The sequence below is a fragment of the Hylobates moloch genome, unplaced genomic scaffold (assembly GCF_009828535.3).
Source record: "Hylobates moloch isolate HMO894 unplaced genomic scaffold, HMol_V3 SCAFFOLD_10, whole genome shotgun sequence".
NCBI classification, from domain to species: Eukaryota; Metazoa; Chordata; class Mammalia; order Primates; family Hylobatidae; genus Hylobates; species Hylobates moloch.
The window spans coordinates 83,006,272-83,024,589 of NW_026652285.1; the positions used below are offsets into that span (position 1 = coordinate 83,006,272).

At 36.8% G+C, this 18,318-nt stretch overlaps 1 protein-coding gene across 7 annotated transcripts in view; it reads right to left on the reverse strand.

Moving 5' to 3' along the window:
* Nucleotides 1-485: 485 nt before the first annotated feature.
* The window catches only part of LPAR1 (lysophosphatidic acid receptor 1), a 164,858-nt gene continuing 147,025 nt past the window's right edge, over nucleotides 486-18,318 (reverse strand). For all 7 annotated transcript variants that reach the window (XM_032164847.2, XM_032164849.2, XM_032164855.2 and 4 more), the window contains one exon: nucleotides 486-2,943. In XM_032164847.2, coding sequence (XP_032020738.1) covers nucleotides 2,642-2,943 — 302 coding nt within the window. In that variant the 3' untranslated portion in view covers nucleotides 486-2,641. The remainder of the gene's footprint in view (nucleotides 2,944-18,318) is intronic.

The following is an 18,318-nucleotide window of genomic DNA, read 5'->3' on the forward strand; positions in this document are numbered from 1 at the left end:
ATAAATATTTTATCTTTTTCCAACACCTTAGTGATCTGCTGAAAATGTTATAATGGTTATATCATTGGAAGATACGTATATAACTTTAACTTGGTTATTAAACCTATAAGTAGAAATACCACCGTGACTTTATAAACTAGTGAGAGTGTTTCATAAAGTTGTCAAAATTTTTTGTAAAATCAGAGTCTTTCAAAAAGAAACTCACTCTAACAGTTATCCTGTTGAGGTAAAGTACCATCTTAATAAATTGTCTCCTCTCGTGGAAATAAACTACCATCTCCCAGACATTGGCAAGATTTATTACTCAGATGGAAAAAAAGCAGTTGTGGGCTGGGGGAGCACACGGTTGCTCCACCTCAGGGCTAAGCAGCCCTTGTAACAGAGAAATAAAGGAGGTCACAGTGGGAAAAACACCCATGCAATGCAAGCTGGAAGACTCTCGAACAAGAGAAATAGCACTGACCAGAACCACACATTACCAAACGCTGATTGAAAATGATTTATTGAAGTCCAATTAGTATGCTTTTCATTTGAAATAATCCATATAGCCTCCAGAAAAATATGCACATGTGTAAAAGTCCAAGTTCATTTCTTTCACTTCCAATATAAAATACTCTGTATTTTGTATGAAGTATGTGCAAACACCTTTCTGCTAACTGGGTCCCCACATTCTTTTCACTACGGGTACTTTACAAGTCTGCCCTCTGCTCAAACACTAACCGTGCACTGATGTCCTCCTTCCTAGATAGCCATTCATCTCCCGGACTTCTTTCTCTCAGACATCCTCCTGACCTCCCCTGACCTGCTTCACGACTGTGTTACTTTACTTGTTACTTGTTACAGCAAACTGATGCAACTACTAGTCTACCTGGACAACATATTAAACAGGTATCACCTAATAGGGCGGCAGTCTATCGAGGTGATTCCTGGCGAATACACAGTAACCAACCACATACTGACACACTCAACCCATTTGCTACAGATGGACCCACACTAATTGATATGACAATCCTTTATTCACTCGGCACATTTGGTTTCTTTGCATTTTCTTCAATTTTACATTGCAGGTGTGGCTACCAAGAGCTGGATAACGAGTCCCTCAAACAAAGTTTGGAATTGCAAGAGATATTGGGGTACCTTGATTCTTGAGACAGTTGAATTCTTCTAGTTGATCTTGTTATATTAAAAAGTCACTCTCAAGTAAAGTGACCACTGCATTTCTTTTGTAAAAAGGTCATTTGACTGGCTTTTCCTCACAACTGCCACCCAGGCAGTACAAAAGCAGGAAATCCCTTTTTATGAAAGGTGTAAGTACAAGATGACATTTCACATTTTTTTTTAAAAAAAATCCTTCATGGGAATATGTCCAAATAATCAATTATATGGACAAAGTTTTATGTACACAAAATTTCTGCAACTTTATAATAATGAAAATTAGAAATAACCTAAATAGTTAACAACATGGGAATGGTTAAATAAACTGAGTTGCATCCATTAAATGGAATATAATATAGCCATTAAAATTATGTTTTTGTAAAATTTTTAATGCCATAAGAAAATGTGGCAATTTTGCAATGAAAAAGATCTACTTATAAAACTGTTTACAGTATGACTCCAATTATGTAAAAAAAGTATACAATACACATATAGGCATACATGAGGGTTGCTTTTTAAAGGTGGTTACTTCCGGGTTGTGATATTATCAGTAATCATTTTTGCTTTTTTACACATTTCTGCATTTTTCAAGTTTTCTATGATGAGTATATTATTTTACAAAGACTACGAAAATTTTCCTCCGATATACTGGTAATTATAATGTACTTGGGTACTTTAAATATGTAGGAACAATATTACAGTGCTTCATCTTCTATTACTTTTTTAGAATACATATCACTTTGGTAATAAACTTACATTTCCCTGTTTTATACTTGTTACAACATTTTAATTAAACAGTTAATATTGTGATTAGAGCATTGTTTGCTTCATAACCTAAACAAATACTGGCTTTGAAGTCTAGGTTCTATTTCCTAGATTTAACATTAGTATCCTTTTAATCTTTTTAAGTAAGGCATACTGCATACATACATTACATGCATGCTTTCTAAACAAAAGATAATTCCAACTTACAGTTTTCCTATGTAAGGGAAAAAATGGAATTATGGTAGTTTAAAAACAGTCCATAGTCTCATCCATCACAAACATGCTGATAGGCATAAACATGTTTATTAAGTGAAATGTATCCTTTAAAAATAAAAAAGGGAAGCCTGTATATAAATGAAGTTGTGGACTCAACTAGTCAGAATTTATTCTGACTTGCACCAAACCACACAAAATCTTTTAAAAGTCTAGTTAGTGTAGTCTAAATGGACACTCCAGAGTCTGTTCTTGAATTCCATTTTAAGAGCTCCACTTCCTACTTTCAGAAGGGATGGGGATCAAGATGAGGGTTGTCACATAAGCTAATTTTCAATATATATCAAGTCTTGTGGGGTCTAGGAACAAATACTGTCACTGGTTAGTGTTTAAGTACATGAGTTGACTTTTCTCCTCTCTCACACCCCACCTTGCCCTGGCAATTGGGTAGGGGGAGGCTGTTTATCTTCCAAGAGAGGACGGCTGGTTCCTCATCTCAGTTTCCGTTCTAAACCACAGAGTGGTCATTGCTGTGAACTCCAGCCAAGATGGTGTGGTTGAGGGAGGAAGCCGAGCGGTCTGAGCCTTCTGTGGGGCCGGTGGGGTTCTCACTGCGCTGGCAGCAGAGGATCTGCCTAAAGGTGGCGCTCATTTCTTTGTCGCGGTAGGAGTAAATGATGGGGTTCATGGCAGAGTTGAATTCAGCAAGGAGAAGGAAGAATTTCTCATAGGCCAGCACATCGCACTGTGGACAGCACACGTCTAGAAGTAACAAAACCAATCCAGGAGTCCAGCAGATGATAAAGGCCCCTACAAGGACAAGGATAGGGATCAGGAGGATTTTTTAAAAGAGAATGAAAAAATATTATAAAACATGCGACCATAAAGTGAAATGATTTCAGTTCAATATAAAAATACTGAAGTTGGAAGCCACCAATCATTGTCGCAAACGAAATATTCATTTCCTGAGATAATCAGAAAAAATTTAACGATAGTCAACTTAAAATTTTATTTCGGACGTTACTAAAATCAAGTAATTATGAGACATTGACGATTATTATTTTGAGCAAAACACAAAGAGTTTGATAAGCAATTGAGATATGAAAAACTGCATTCAGGAAACACTTCACCTCACATAACAACATGGTTTTTAATAGCAGTGTTATTTTCAGGCAAAAGATAAGCACGAATGATAAGTGTCCTTTAATGTTTAATTAAAGCATAGTTTCTGGATTCAGGTTGTCTGGGCCCAAATCCTTGTTTGACATGTAATAAACTGGGTGAACTTAGTTAGGCAAACTACTTTCTTTCCTTAATTTTCCCATTTGAAAAATGCAGATGATTATATTTACTCCTCATAAGGTTTGTTGTATGGATTAAACAAGTGTTAAGGAAATAATCACTCAATCTGTATCTACAATAACAATAATAATTATTACCTGCTGAGTAGCATGGGCCTGTTTGGAAATTGTGATTTTCAGTGATCAGATCTATGTTTTATTTTTATTCAACAACTATCTACATAGTGCTGTCCTATATGCTTTACCAGTAATAACTCATTGAATTTTCACAGTAGCCATATGACATAGAAACTAATATCCCCATTGTACAGATGAAGGAACTGAGACCCAGAAAGTTTATATAACTGGCTCAAGGCCACAGTACTGGAAAGCAGAAAAATCCCAGAGTTTCTGCTCTTAGAGGCTGCCTCCACAGTTCAAGCTCTAGAAAATATTACATTTCTACGTCTTGAAAATGATAACATTAAATATTTTAAACCAAATTTACTGTTTCAGATGTTTTACTAATTTAGATCAACCTTGTTCTCTTTCTTCCCCCAATTATTCTGAATCATTACAATTTTACTATAACTGTTAAGAGGAATGAAAATATAGATGATATGCTTAATTCTATTTCATTTAGTTTCTGAAATCACTCATTTGGATCCCAGGAAAATGGAGGTCGTAAAATCGCATTAAATCCTACCACTGTGTTACTCCAGACTCTGCTGGGGATATTGTACTGAAAGAACATGAGCTAACAGTGGTGGGCACCATTGTGTCCCATTACACCTCACCTAACGGGCCCCATATGTGTCATCAGGCAGGCTACATATGTGTAATCAGGCAGAGCGGAAGTAGGGGCAATCCCAGAAGGGCATTTGCATCTTCAGATTTAAATGGCGCTGGCTTTGGTGGATGCAGGCTTGGACTGGGGTCATGGATTTGGTCCAGCCTCAAGGAATTAGTTTCACAAAATGTAAACAAACGAGATTTAGTCTCCAAACAGCCCACTTTTGAATCTGAGCTCTCTTTTGTGAAACTTTTCAGCAGGGTAATGAAAATAAAGGAGAAAAGTACCCCCATAAAGCTCTTTGTTCTACAACACAAATGTGTATTGGTTTTAAACTGCTGTTCACTTTGAAGATTGGCCAAGGTACTTCATTTTCTAATAAATACAATACCTTAGACTTTCCTTGGAGAGAAAAAAATATTTCAAATATCAGGAGATAATAGCCAAGGAGCAATCTGAACTTCAATAAAAATGTTAATAAAGCATTCATTTCAAGTCCTTGAATTTCCTTGCTTGAAAATCACTCAGAAAGCTAAACATAAAGGAAAATCAAAGGAATGCCTCTTGGGTTTCAGAAATAATGCATTATTCATTGAGAAGCCAGGAAGGGAATTATTCTCAGGATGGAAAATGCTTGGATGGAAAATGCATGGTCCCATTATGCCATTTACTTGGAAACTAAAAACACGCAGTCCCTTCATGAATGGAACAGCATTCTTTCAAGTTTCCTTTCCCCTTCCTTTTATCAAAGCTCTAATTGAGTTCAAATTCAGAACTTGATTAGACACAAGGAACATGCATCTCAATAGCTAGATTTTAAATATAAAATGATCTTTTTCTCCTCCTGGGCAACAGAAGGGAATATCTTTATTCTCACATACTTAAGCTGCTTGACTTTGTTCAAAAGTGAGAGAATTCAAATACTGTCATTTGTTGTTTATAATTTCTTCCCATGTTAAAATTTAAAAGGTGTAAGATCTTTCCAAAAAGAGCCCATGAGCCTTACTTTTAGACCAAGAAATGCAAGGAACCCTGCTAGACTGAAGGCAGGAAGTGGGAAACACCACAGCCTGACACAGGAGCTACTATGTATGGATGCTTCATTGAGGAACCTCGAGTCCTCTCCCTTTTCTTCTTCACTGAAAGGAACTGGTTTTTGTACTAGGATTAGGCCCAACCACACAGTCCCAACACTCAGTGTTTGGATCTTCAAGACTCAATCCAATAATTTCAGTGACTCACAGTACAGGCCTCAGAAATCAACATCTAAAATCAATCATATGGAAATTCCGAGCCCCCTCCCCCTCCTTTCTATTTCACAGAGGCCTCAAGGATCAAACTGACCAAAAGATGAGGATGCACTACAGAAGAGGAAAATGGGGGCTGGAAAATTTCAAGGGATGAAGCTCCTAACCCCTAATGAATGGATATTCTGAAATAAAGTTTGCTCAAATTAAGGATTTCCCCTTGAGCTTTTGAAAACAATAATAAACCACACCTAAACCCCTTTAATAATAAGGAGCTAACCATAATTCAATCAGGTTACAGGACTTGAGATGTGCATTGTGGATCCCATCAACATGTAATCTATAGAGAGTTCAGCATACACCTGAAAGACAGGTTGATAAGAGTTAAAACACCGCCATCTCAGCACCTGTGAAGTGGAGAAATAATAGCTCCCCGCCTACTCCACATGGCACAGTGAGGATCAAACTGAGATACAACTTGTAAAAGCCCTCCGTAAATTGCGCATCTACCTGACCACCATGACTTACGTGAGTAGCACAGACTTGCGGCAGCTGGTGTTGCAGAGCCCTAGGATAGATTCTCCAAGGGCAGAATGTGAAAATGTGTTTTGGACAATGAAGAGCTGGCATGTCAAAAGGCTCCAAGACAATACTATCCTGATTATAAAGAGATTCCTAGGACTTGCAGTTGGGTATGAAGAAGATAACAAGAGGGAATAGAGAGACAACACAGGGAAGCAAATCACTTTGGAGGTCCTCATGGGTCAATACCATCACCTACCAAGATGGGGAATGAAATATAGTATTCAGTAGTCATAGTGCTCTGAGTAGTTTGTATATTGCCAGCACATTTCTGATAGAAGAATCCCACAAACCCAGGCACAACACCGATGAATGGTATGCAACAATATGAAAGTAAGAGGAAGGGCCCGGTGCGGGAGCTCATGCCTGTAATCCTAGCACTTTGGGAGGCTGAGGTGAGTGGATCACCTGAGGTCAGGAGTTCGAGACCAGCCTGGCCAACAATGGTGAAACCGCATCTCTACTAAAAATACAAAAATTAGCCAGGTGTGGTGGTGCACACCTGTGGTCCTAGCTACTTGGGAGGCTGAGGCAGGAGAATCACTTGAACCCAGGAGGCAGAGGTTGCAGTGAGCTGAGCTCACACCACCACACTCCAGCCTGGGCGACAGAGCAAGACTCCATCTCAAAAAAAAAAAAAAAGGAAGAAGAAGTATGGTTATTATTGTAAAGTCAGAAACAGAAGTAGCAGAAGATAAGATGTCCAAGGTCACAAAGGTCTTGTATATCTGGCTAAGATATTTGAAATTTGTCCAGTCCAGCATACATTCTCAACCCTAGCCACACATTACAATAGTCTGCAGAGCTTCTTTAAATAATAAAGACCTTCACCCACCCCTCCCACTATGGGATTGTAATCTCATTGGCCTTACTGGTCAGATTTTCATTTAAGACACAATATTGGTGACAGAGTGGAAGAAGAAAATAAAGTAAAGGCAAAACTATTTCCAAATTCCAGAAGAGAGATAATGAAAGCCAGAATCAGGACAGCAGCACTGGGAAGAGATATAGAAGGACTGGAGAACTACTTAGGAGATGGACTCCATGAGATGGATGAGACAGAGAAGTCTAGAATGACTTCTAAATTTTCACTTTGGTTGAAGGAGGAAACACAGGAGAAAATGTTTACTGGTGTTTTGTTAAGGGAGGTAAGGAGAAGAGAGCTGATGAGCTGGGTTCAGTGTGTGTTTGGTTTGAGGTGCCTGCAAGACATCAAATGGAAATGCCTTAATTACATCTAAATAGGCTCATGACAATTTGTGCCATGGGAAACTGTCTCTCAGCGTGCTGAACAAAAGCGGTTATATTCTCCCTGATTTGCCAACAATATTACAAGTAACATGGGGTGGAGGACATTCAAAACAGATCCGTGGGTTGTCCTTCCTTGAACAAGCTTTATTCCTCCCTGATGCATCTGTCAAAGCAATCTGTGAGAACCCCAATGCCCACAAAGATGGAGGGAGAGGTGCTGGAATGCAGACGCAAAAGGCAGGGAGGAATGAGGCTGTTTTGGAACAACAGGTCACAGCTGCAGATCGAGATCATATTACCACACCTTCCCTCAAATCTACCCAACCTCATCAGCTGAATAATGCTTACCATCTGGTCTCACAATTACAGTCTTTTTTTTTCTAGAATGACTTTTTCCTAACTAGTTGAACTTTGCTTACATATGGAATGCAAGAACCAAAGTTAAAGAGGAAAACAGTCCTTGCCAGAGAAGACCTCTAGAGAGAGTGTCCAAGATTTTTGATGAAAAACACAGAAAGCGTTTCCAGTCTGGCTGGCAAAGTTGTGTTTTTACAAAAGAACCAGACATCCCGCAGATCCAAAACAAGTCAAGGTAAATCAATTCTACATCAGCACTGTGCCCAAGGTGGCCTCACTCTTCTTGTTTTTCAAATGAGGATCCCAGAAACAGTCCTATCTCAGAGACCTGGGGTGGGAATCAAGGGAGAAAATAAGTGAGTGCCGAAGTTGCTTTTTCTGTTCTCCCTAAATTGTTTATTCCCTCAGGTCAGGCAGTGTGGTATCCCAGAATCTAATCAAATTTTAGTTCACCTCTGTAGTTACACTGTGATTTCTGCTATTAAGGTCCACACATAATACATAGTTAGCTAGGAAATCCTTCAATGCTATGTATCTTAACAGAGCCTATGTCAGAAAAATAGGCCACAGATGCAAAGCTTATTCTTCCTCAGTCTCGCAGCTAAGGATTCATTATAATGGGGGTGTATGTGGATGGCTTTTTGAGAGTAATGCTTTTTCTAAAAGAATAACCCAGATTAATTATAAAATCTTCTTTCCTGACTATTGAAACTATATAATTTAACTGAGATATATCTCCACAGTATTATTGTTCTGCATTATTTCCACCCTGATACCAATTTTACTCCATCTAGTTTGGTGTTCAACACTGCCATTCCTTCCTGGTCACAGCACATGTTGCATACATTTAAGGTTTCATGATTTCATTTATTGTGTGATGTGCTCTAGTATTTTCATTACTCCCTCTTGAGAGCAACATTTATCTTTTAGAGAAGGATAATAACACTACACAGAGCTCTAAAGCAGAGCAGAATACTCATTATGTTCTCTTTTTAACATTCCTGGGTGACAGTTTTAGCTTCATTAGACTCTCCTGATCACCACAATGCTACCTTTCCTGTACCCAAGAGAATGCCAAAGCTGCCTTCCCTCTGGCCTACTCTCCTTAACATTAAGTAGCGTGTATCGTGCACGTACAAGCTCCAGACCCTACAACAGACTCTAACTCTCATCTTGCAACTGTACATTGGAAAGTCCACATTGAAATGACTTGTATGCTAGTGCCATTCTTACAGAGCATTCCAGTGCTGAAAAGCCAGGAAAAAACACTTCTCCTCTCTACCACCCTAGCCAAGTGAGCAATACCTTTTATCTGCCAATTGCAACAGGCTCTTAACCAATTCCTCTTCCTCCACACTGCTTCCCTAAAGTGCAGCTTGTACACAACAAGCATAAATCAATTTGCATTAAGTCACTCTCCTGCTTAAAACCCTCCAAAATCTTCCTACTTGAAATTCTTACTGCTATCCATAATGCCCTACACATGACTGGCCCTGCCAGTTTCTTGGATCTCATCTCTTTCCACTCACTCCTCATTTACGAGGTTCCAGTCACATAGACCAAGCCCATTTCTGTCTCAGGATCTTTGCATTTATAGATCCATCTGCTGGGATTACTCTCTCTGCAGCTTTTTATGTCTATTTACTTATTAAATGTCACTTTCTTAAAAAGGCTATCCTTGGTTATCCTAGCCAAAGCAACAGCCCACCACCATCACCACATTCTCCCATTTTATTATCATCACATGATGATATACTCAAATGATATATCCTTTATTTATACCCAAAATTATTGTATTTATTGGTTTACATGTTTATTGTTTTATCTTCCCTCAACAAGAATGTTAACTGCGTGAAGGAAGGAATGCTACCTCTTTCATGTCTGTATCTGTGGAATCTAGAATATTGCCTGGCGACAGTAGACACTCAATATCTTCCAATGGATGAATTAGCAAGTCATAGCTAAGCACCTAGTACATATATCCCAAACAAGAAAAATTAATGAGTAGAACTGTCATTAAATTATGGGTGGAAAATAAACATTAACATCTACCATGTGTAAGGTCTTTAAATGGATGCTATAGGACATTCAAAGGGGCATAAGGAAGACCCTAGAAGACCAAATTCTAGAATGGTGGAACAATTCCTACACACTTTTGAAGGTTCAGAATTTGTATCCTGTAATTTTAACCTGTATTACCTGGCCAAATTATTCTTAAGTGTGAGGGTTTTTTAAATGAGTGGACAGATACATAATAAAAGTGCAAGCACATGAATGAGAACAAGAAGCAGCAATTTCCAGACAACTTCTGAGATGACAGGCAGGAGGAAGGAGTGGGGGATGGTGCTTTGCTTATATCTACAATTCTTTTCAGAGACCTGAAGCAAATTACGCAAAATGTTAGCATGTTTGACATTTCCTGCAGCCCTCTGACTTACTAACCCAATCGAACCCATTGATTTCTAGGCCTGCTTCTCAGCTTCCATTGAGCGTTGCTTATTTTACATACCCAGGTGGTACATTGTTTCTTCTAACGTACATCTTTTTTTTGGAATCTCTTTTCTTCTCCCTCCTCCACCCCCATTTTCTAGAGTGTATCCATGAGCATTCTTTCTAGAAAGTTTGCATAAGCTTAAAATCATTTTCTCTCAGAACACTGTCTTCTAGTATTTAGTCTTGCAGATGAGAAGTCTGAGGTATGATTCCCATTCTTTTTGTGTAAAACACCTGCGTAGTACGGGTCCTCACTTACTTGCCAAGCTTTGTCTTGCACTGCATGTCTGCTTTCTGGACATATTAGTTTTTCCGTTCCTTTCAATCTATCACAATCCCCCTAACCAGGGGCCTTTGTACGTGTTACTCTCTCTTCCTGGGATGTTACCTGCTCTCCTTGCAATCTAATTCCTACTCACACTTTACTTACTGCTACTTCTGGGATGCCTTCCCTGATTAAGTCAAAAATCCCTTTGTAATATGCTCTCAACACTATAAAACTCTCCATGGTAGAAGTTATCACAGGTGTAATTTGTTTTTATTTATAAAGTGATTATTGATTACTGATTATTACTTCTGTCCCTCATTAGACTATTTTTACTCCACTGTGTCTATATTACCTCACAAAATTTTTGGCATATAGTAAGTGGTCTATAAACATTTTTTGAAAGAATAAAAAAAAAAAATAAGTGAAAGAAAGAACAAGGATCTGGCTAGCGAGCTAACTAAGCCATTAACCAAACATTTTTCTCATCCTCTCCTACCGGAAACTGTCACAATGTCTTTCATTAACTTTGGGAGATCACAAATATCACTAGAATATGATGTCTCGGCTTTGCTCATAATTCTTGCTTGGCCCTTGATTGGCAATTTTATCTACAGTCTCACGTTTGTCTTTAGATTAAGGAAATATCCTATTACTTTGAGTACTTTTCTCTCCATTGTTTCTGTTCATTTGAGACTTCTTTTACAATGAATGTTGGATATTTGGGAATCTACATTTAGAAATTGATGGATCCTTGACGTCTCTTAACTTTTCATTTGTATTTTTAACACTTCACTTTTTATTTGGTATCCTGGGTGATATCCTGGACTTATTTTCAAGGTCAAATATTTGATTTTTAGCTATATCCATTTCACTACTTGGTAGTAACTTTTGGTTTGTCTCTTTATTAGTAATGGATAAAGGAGGGCAGGTGATCAGATTTTTTTATTTTCAGGAACACTGTTCTTTGAATGATCCTTTTACATAGTAATGTGTACTAATTTAGTCAATACAGTATCTTCTTGAATCTGTGAAGCTATTAATTAGAGTTTACTTGACATTATTTTGTGCTTCCTATACTATCACTGTTTCCATGTAAGATGTTGCTCTACATTCAAATGCAGTGGGTGGGGGGTCATCATGCTTCAAGGAATGTCTATTCATTATGCAGGAAACATTCCTGAATAGAGGACCCTCTTAATTTGAGAAGACAGCATAAAGAATTGCCACCAAAGTCAGCTTTTCCCTATACCTAAAACATTTAGCCATGCCATCTGAGTAGGCAAAATGCTAAATGAGATAATTACATGGGGAGAGATGTGTTCCTCTGAATGTTCTTATCTACAAATAGAACAAATAAAGTCAGAATAATGTTCCAAAAATATGGAAGCAGCACAACCACCTAATTAGATCCAGGATGCATGCACACATACTTCACTGCCAAAGGTAGCTACTATTCTCAGGAGCAGAATGTGACCTCTGAGGTCTATAAGCATACAAAAAAGGAAAGGCTTTGATTTACTCGCAATCAAACAATACAGTCTAAACCTTAAGATGGGTCACTGCCTCTTCCTTTTTTCCTAATTCTTGTCTTCTGATTTCTACCCAGCTCTGTCTTAGGGTTAAGTAACTGAGGTTAAGACTGACTTACCAGGCCGGGCGCAGTGGCTCATGCCTATAATCCCAACACTTTGGGAGGCTGAGGCAGGTGGATCACCTGAGGTGAGGAGTTCGAGACCAGCCTGACCAATATGATAAAACCCTGTCTCTACTAAAAATACAAAATTAGGCTGGGCATGGTGGCTCATGCCTGTAATCCCAGCACTTTGGGAGGCTGAGGCGGGTGGATTGCCTGAGGTCAGGAGTTCAAGACCAGCCTGACCAACATGGTATTACTCTGTCTCTACTAAAACCACAAAAATTAGTTGGGTGTGATGGCGGGCGCCTGTCATCTCAGCCACTCCAGAGTCTAAGGCAGGAGAATTGCTTGAACCTGAGAGGCAGAGGTTGCAGTGAGCCAAGATTGTGCCATTGCACTCCAGCCTGAGCAACAAGAGCAAAAACCCATCTCAAAAAAAAAAAAACAATTTAGCTGGGCATGGTGACACATGCCTGTAATCCCAGCCACTCAGGACGCTGAGGCAGAAGAATCACTTGAACCCAGGAGACAGAGGTTGCAGTGAGCAAAGATTGCACCATTACACTCCAGCCAGGGCAACAAGAGCGAAACTCCATCTCAAAAAAAAGACTGATTTACCAGAGCATTATTACCCATCAATAACCAAAAAAAAAAAAAAAAAAAAAAAATGCTACTCCAAGGCCTACAAAGAGATTATCTGGTAACCCCTTCCTATTTTCAAGTCACTGATATTATTTTAAACTTGTAAAAATATATATATACCCATTTGTATGCATACACATATAACACATACATAACATGCATGCACTATGCACACTCAGGATCCTCAGTCTTCGCTTTGCTGTATCATAAAAAAGACAGTAAGATTTGTTTTCTTTTACGTAATGTGCACTATGAAACCCAATCAAAAACGATGGTACCACATATATTCTTCACATAGAAAATAACTCACAATTCTCAAAATGGTTAAATCTATTTTGCCTCGTAAACCAAGTGATAAATTGCAAATGTTTTAAAAAGCGAAATTTCCCCCTTATTTAAAAAATAATAAATCGTAAACTTCACAGAAAATCAATGTTGTCAACTCCAGACCAACACCATCTAACTTAGAAAGTGATACTAAACTAATTGCATGACTGTGGTCCAACTGTTACTAAGGTGATTTGAATAATATTTATCCCTTTAAAAGGATAAAGGAAATTCCCCTCAGAATCTTTCCCTAGCAAAGTTCAACATTAACAGGAAGTTTATAATTGGTTTTGCAACATATTTAATTTTTTAACTACAAATTAAGATTCTCCCAAAATAATATAAATCTAAACAAGTACTGAAATCTGGCTGAAAATGCTCATAGAATGTAGCTGATGACAAAATCCTGTGGATTTTTTTTCTTTGCAGTTCATGAATCACAAGATATGTATTACCCAAGAGACAAACTTCAAGGATAGACAAACATAATGGAAATTTTATTTACAATTCATTTTTTTACTATCAAAATGGGGAAAATATTTAAAATTTAATCTAAAAGCAAATTCGGAAAACTTCGTGAATTATTTACATAACCTAAAAAGTTTATATTTATATAAATATAATTTTTAATAGCCAAAAGACATGAAAAGAAGAACAGTATAAACTGTAAATGTGGTCATTGTCATTCTTTTTGAGATTAGTTACATCTCCTATAGCTGCCAAATGTCCTGGATTGATCTTTAGGAAGCACAGATTCTTGGCAGAGCAGAAAGGAGGTACGGTCTGTTCTAATATGATAGCTGTGTGTCTAAGATATCTCTCATTATCAAAAACTTTTTATAAATTAAAAAACATCCTTAAAGTAAGGTTATAAAAACAATTATTCAATTGGGAAGTGGGTGCTTAGGCTACAGAATTCCAGATTCACAATCATAAACATACTTTTTCTACATAAATTTCAATTATTTTAAGTACAAGTGTAGAGTAAAAAGGCTAGCTGATAAAACTGACGACACCAAGTCTAAATATCACAGAGCAAATTCTGACTAGCCCATAAATCCTAAGCAAAAGTCAATCAGTTCTAAAGCTATCAAAATAAACTGCAACAATATCACTGATAGGAACTTACCCTATAGATATATTTACACACAATACAATTATGCATGTGCAAAGAATTATTTGCAGTATTCTTTATTTTAAAAACTGTAAATAACTTAAATAACCATAAATAGAGAAGTAAAATAAGGTACACTGCACCCATAAGGTAGAATCCTATTCAATTCTACCAGTTTAGATATTCTGGCTTTACTGATACCATGCATCTGACAGTGTTTAGAACGACAAATCATAAAAATGATACTTTAAACATCTTATTTAAAAATATAAATTTGTATTCATTTACCAGTGTTTTGACATAGAGTCAAGGCTTTTTATTTGAACACAGGTGCATTGACTGGAGTTCTGTGTCATATTCGAAGCAAAAGCCACCCCAATTAAGCATCCCATACTACTTCCAATTTGGCTCCTCCAGAATAGAGTCAGAACTTAAAATTCTTGCAAAGCAATTTCAGTGAAAAACCTTGTGGAGTGTTTTTATGGATTCTCCAAACTTCGACAGTTGTTTTCATCAGCCCTTTTTTTCCCCCCAATTTACCTTAATTGAATGTTAACAAAGCATTCACCTAATTTTCATAGAAACGATGTCTTCTTTTTGTACTTATTTTATTAGACAATGTAATTATTTAATTAGTTATGTGACTAGGGATGCAACAATGAACCCAGCAGAAAAAAAATAATCTGCCTTCATTGAGTTTAGGTTCTAAGATAAATGGGAAAGACAATCAACAAAATACAAAATAAGTAAGACATTTTTTATAGGGGAATAATATTTGGAGACTGTGGAAGCGCAAGTGTGGATACAAGAAGAGCAGCTAGAAACTCACACAGTAAATCAGACAAGAGATAATGGTGGCTCTGAATACGGGAAGGTGGAGATCATAGACACATTTTGACCATACAGCTGATATGTATGGCTAACAGACTGGATATTGGAGACAACGAGAAAAGTCAAAAATACCTGAAAACTGAAAAAATGAATTTAGTGGTAAGGAGGTCACTGATGACAGTTCAGTGGAGTCATGAGAACTCCTGACTTGGAGTAACATCAAGAGAGAACAGGAAAGAAACTGAATACTGCAAGGATATACAACTCTTTAAAGCAGTTTTACTGGAAGAGAATAGAAAAGTGGCTATGGGCATGAATTAGTATGTTTTACAAAACTATTGTTAACACATTGGCCAGGTGCGGTGGCTCTCGCCTGTAATCCCAGCACTTTGGGAGGCCGAGGCAGGCAGATCACGAGGTCAGGAGATCGAGACCATCCTGGCTAACAAGGTGAAACCCTATCTCTACTAAAAATACAAAAATTAGCCCGGCATGGTTGGGCGCCTGTAGTCTCAGCTACTCAGGAGGCTGAGGCAGGAGAATGGTGTGAAGCCAGGAGGCGGAGCTTGCAGTGAGCTGAGATTGCACCACTGCACTCCAGCCTGGGCAACAGAGTGAGACTCTGTCTCAAAAAATAAAAAAAGAAAGAAAGAAAGAAAGAAAAAAACACATTAAGTTGGTGAAAAGAAAAGTCAGGTAAGAATAGGTGCATATACTCAGTATGTATATGCAGATACACACATGCCCTCCCACACTCGCTTATGCTTATATATGTAGATAATTTTTAAAAATTCTACATCAGAAATTAGTATTGCCATGGCTAAAGATTGAGGTGAGAAAGTAGATTCACTGTGTATTTTTCACTACTAGAATTTTTGTCACAAATCATTACTTTAAAATTAATTGTAAAATTGTAATTGAGTTTACAACTGTTAATAATAACAGGATACCAACTGAGCTGCTGGAAATTCAAAGCAGGTTTAGGTTTGTTTGCTGTACAAATAGCACATTGTGGTTACAAAATAATCACTATTGGTTCTAGTAATACAAATCACACACCCTAATTAAGTGATTGCATTATATCCAAATGGAATGTCTGTAACAGACTCGAAATCCATTAACAGCACAGTTTTGCATTCAGAGGCCAAAATATTTTTACAAATGAATACAAATAATGAGAAAGAAATGAACCATGCATTTAACACAAAAAGTTGAGCAAAAATATATAACGTCCCCAAAAGGAAAAAAGAAATTAAAACATGTTACTGAAATAGTAAATAAAAAATAATAAACTTGATTAAGACAACAAATCTGGTATTTAAAGAAACAACTAAAGAGACAAATGTCTTATAAATATGACCAACAAAATAAAAACAGATTGGAAAGAAGAGATAACCATAGATGATGAAGTTCACACAACTAGAAGAAGTTACATGAAATTATTTGCCAATAAATTTGAAAATATGGCTAAAATTGATGTTTTTCTAAGGAAAGAAACTATGTCAATTGATGCAATAGTTTGAAAATCTGAATATACCCAAAACAAAAAACATAGAGAATATAATCATTAAAAAAGTTCCTTCACCCCCCCTCAAAAGGCACCAGATTCAGATGGATTTGTGGATGAAATTTATCAAACCACTAAGGAACATATTACTTCCTATGGAATTTATATTGTTCCCCAAGCATTAACATTTAAAAAAAAATTCCAATTCATTCTAAGAGACTAAAATAAACTATAAAAAATAGACAAAACAAATCTCCCCTCCACAAAACTATAGATTAGTTTTTCTCAATGGGATTGGAATTGGTTTTGTGGATGAAAAACTTCTTTGTTGCATGTAACTGTTCCATGAATTCCAGGGTCCTTAGCACCCTGCCCATTGTGGCCAGCAAAAACTACTCCCTCACATTCCCAAATGTCCCTGGAGAAGAGTCAGCAGGAAGTACCACCTTTCCTTGAGAATAACTGTATAGAGCAGTCAACTTTATGAATATAATCGAATCTGACATTATATTAGCAGAATGCTATGATACAACCAAAAAAGGTTAACACTAGGAAATCTCTTAATGCAATTCACCACACTATTAAGAAAAAATATTAGCACCAATGACTTGCCTGGTAAAATTCAACATGTGCTTTTTTAAAAGGAAGATAAAACACCACCACCAACAAATCAAAATATAATTACAACACTTAGTAATCTGGGAATAGGGGAAAACTACAGAAAACTTATTAGAAACCAACAGAAATCTTATTTAACAGTGATAAACTAGAAGTATTCCATTAATATAAGGGATAAGAAAAGGATATCCATTTGTATTGACATTCTAGTCAATGAATTAAGCTGGCAAAGAAAAAATTGATAAACAATTGAAAATAAGTTGTCTTCAGATTGCCTACTTGTCAATAGAAAAACTAAAATACCTGATAACTATTCAATCAACTCTTGGAAAAAAAATTGTAATTCAGAAAAGTGGGCATATATAAATTAAAGTACAAAACTAAATGGATTTCTTATAATAAATATTTGCAAGATAATCATCATCTAGCAAAAGTATGTTATTCTTCAATAAAGAACATTACATAACTTTTAAGAAAAAATACCTAAATAAATGGAGCTAGTACCACATTCTTGAAGGGGAAGATTCGATACTTTTAAAATAGGAATTCTTTCAAAATCAGTTTGTATATTAAATGCATTTGTGGGGGCAAGTTAATGAAAGGGGCTTATCTCATTAAAACATGCTATAAAGCCACAGGTTTAAGCTAGTTTGGTACTAGCAGGAGGATAAACGAGATTAGTGGCACACATTAGAATCTAAAAACGGATCTCTGCATAACAAAATCTAATACATATTTTAAAACATGAAGAAAAGATCAAATGCTTAATAAATAGTCTTGGAATAATTTGACTTTGGGGTGAGGGAGGGATATAAAAGTTAGATTCCCATTATGTATCAATACAATAATAAAATGAATAATCCAATTAAAATGTAAAATAGTTTAATAGATGCTTCTCAAAAGAAAATGTATAAATGGCGCATTAAGCACATGAAAAGGTGATCAGCTTCACTAGTCATCAGGGAAATGCAAATTAAATCCACAATGAGATACGACTGCACACCCACTGAATGTCTAAAATTTAAAAGAGTGACCCTAGCAAATGTTGACTTGGATATAGTGGAACTGAAACTTTCATCACTGCTGGTGAAAATGTAATATGGTATTAATTATTCGGAAAACAGTTTGGCAGCTTCTTCAAAAGTTAAACATTCACATATTATATGACTCAGCCATTCTACTCAATATTTATCCAAGAGAAAGGAAAGAATATGTCCACACAAAGATGTGTATGAAATG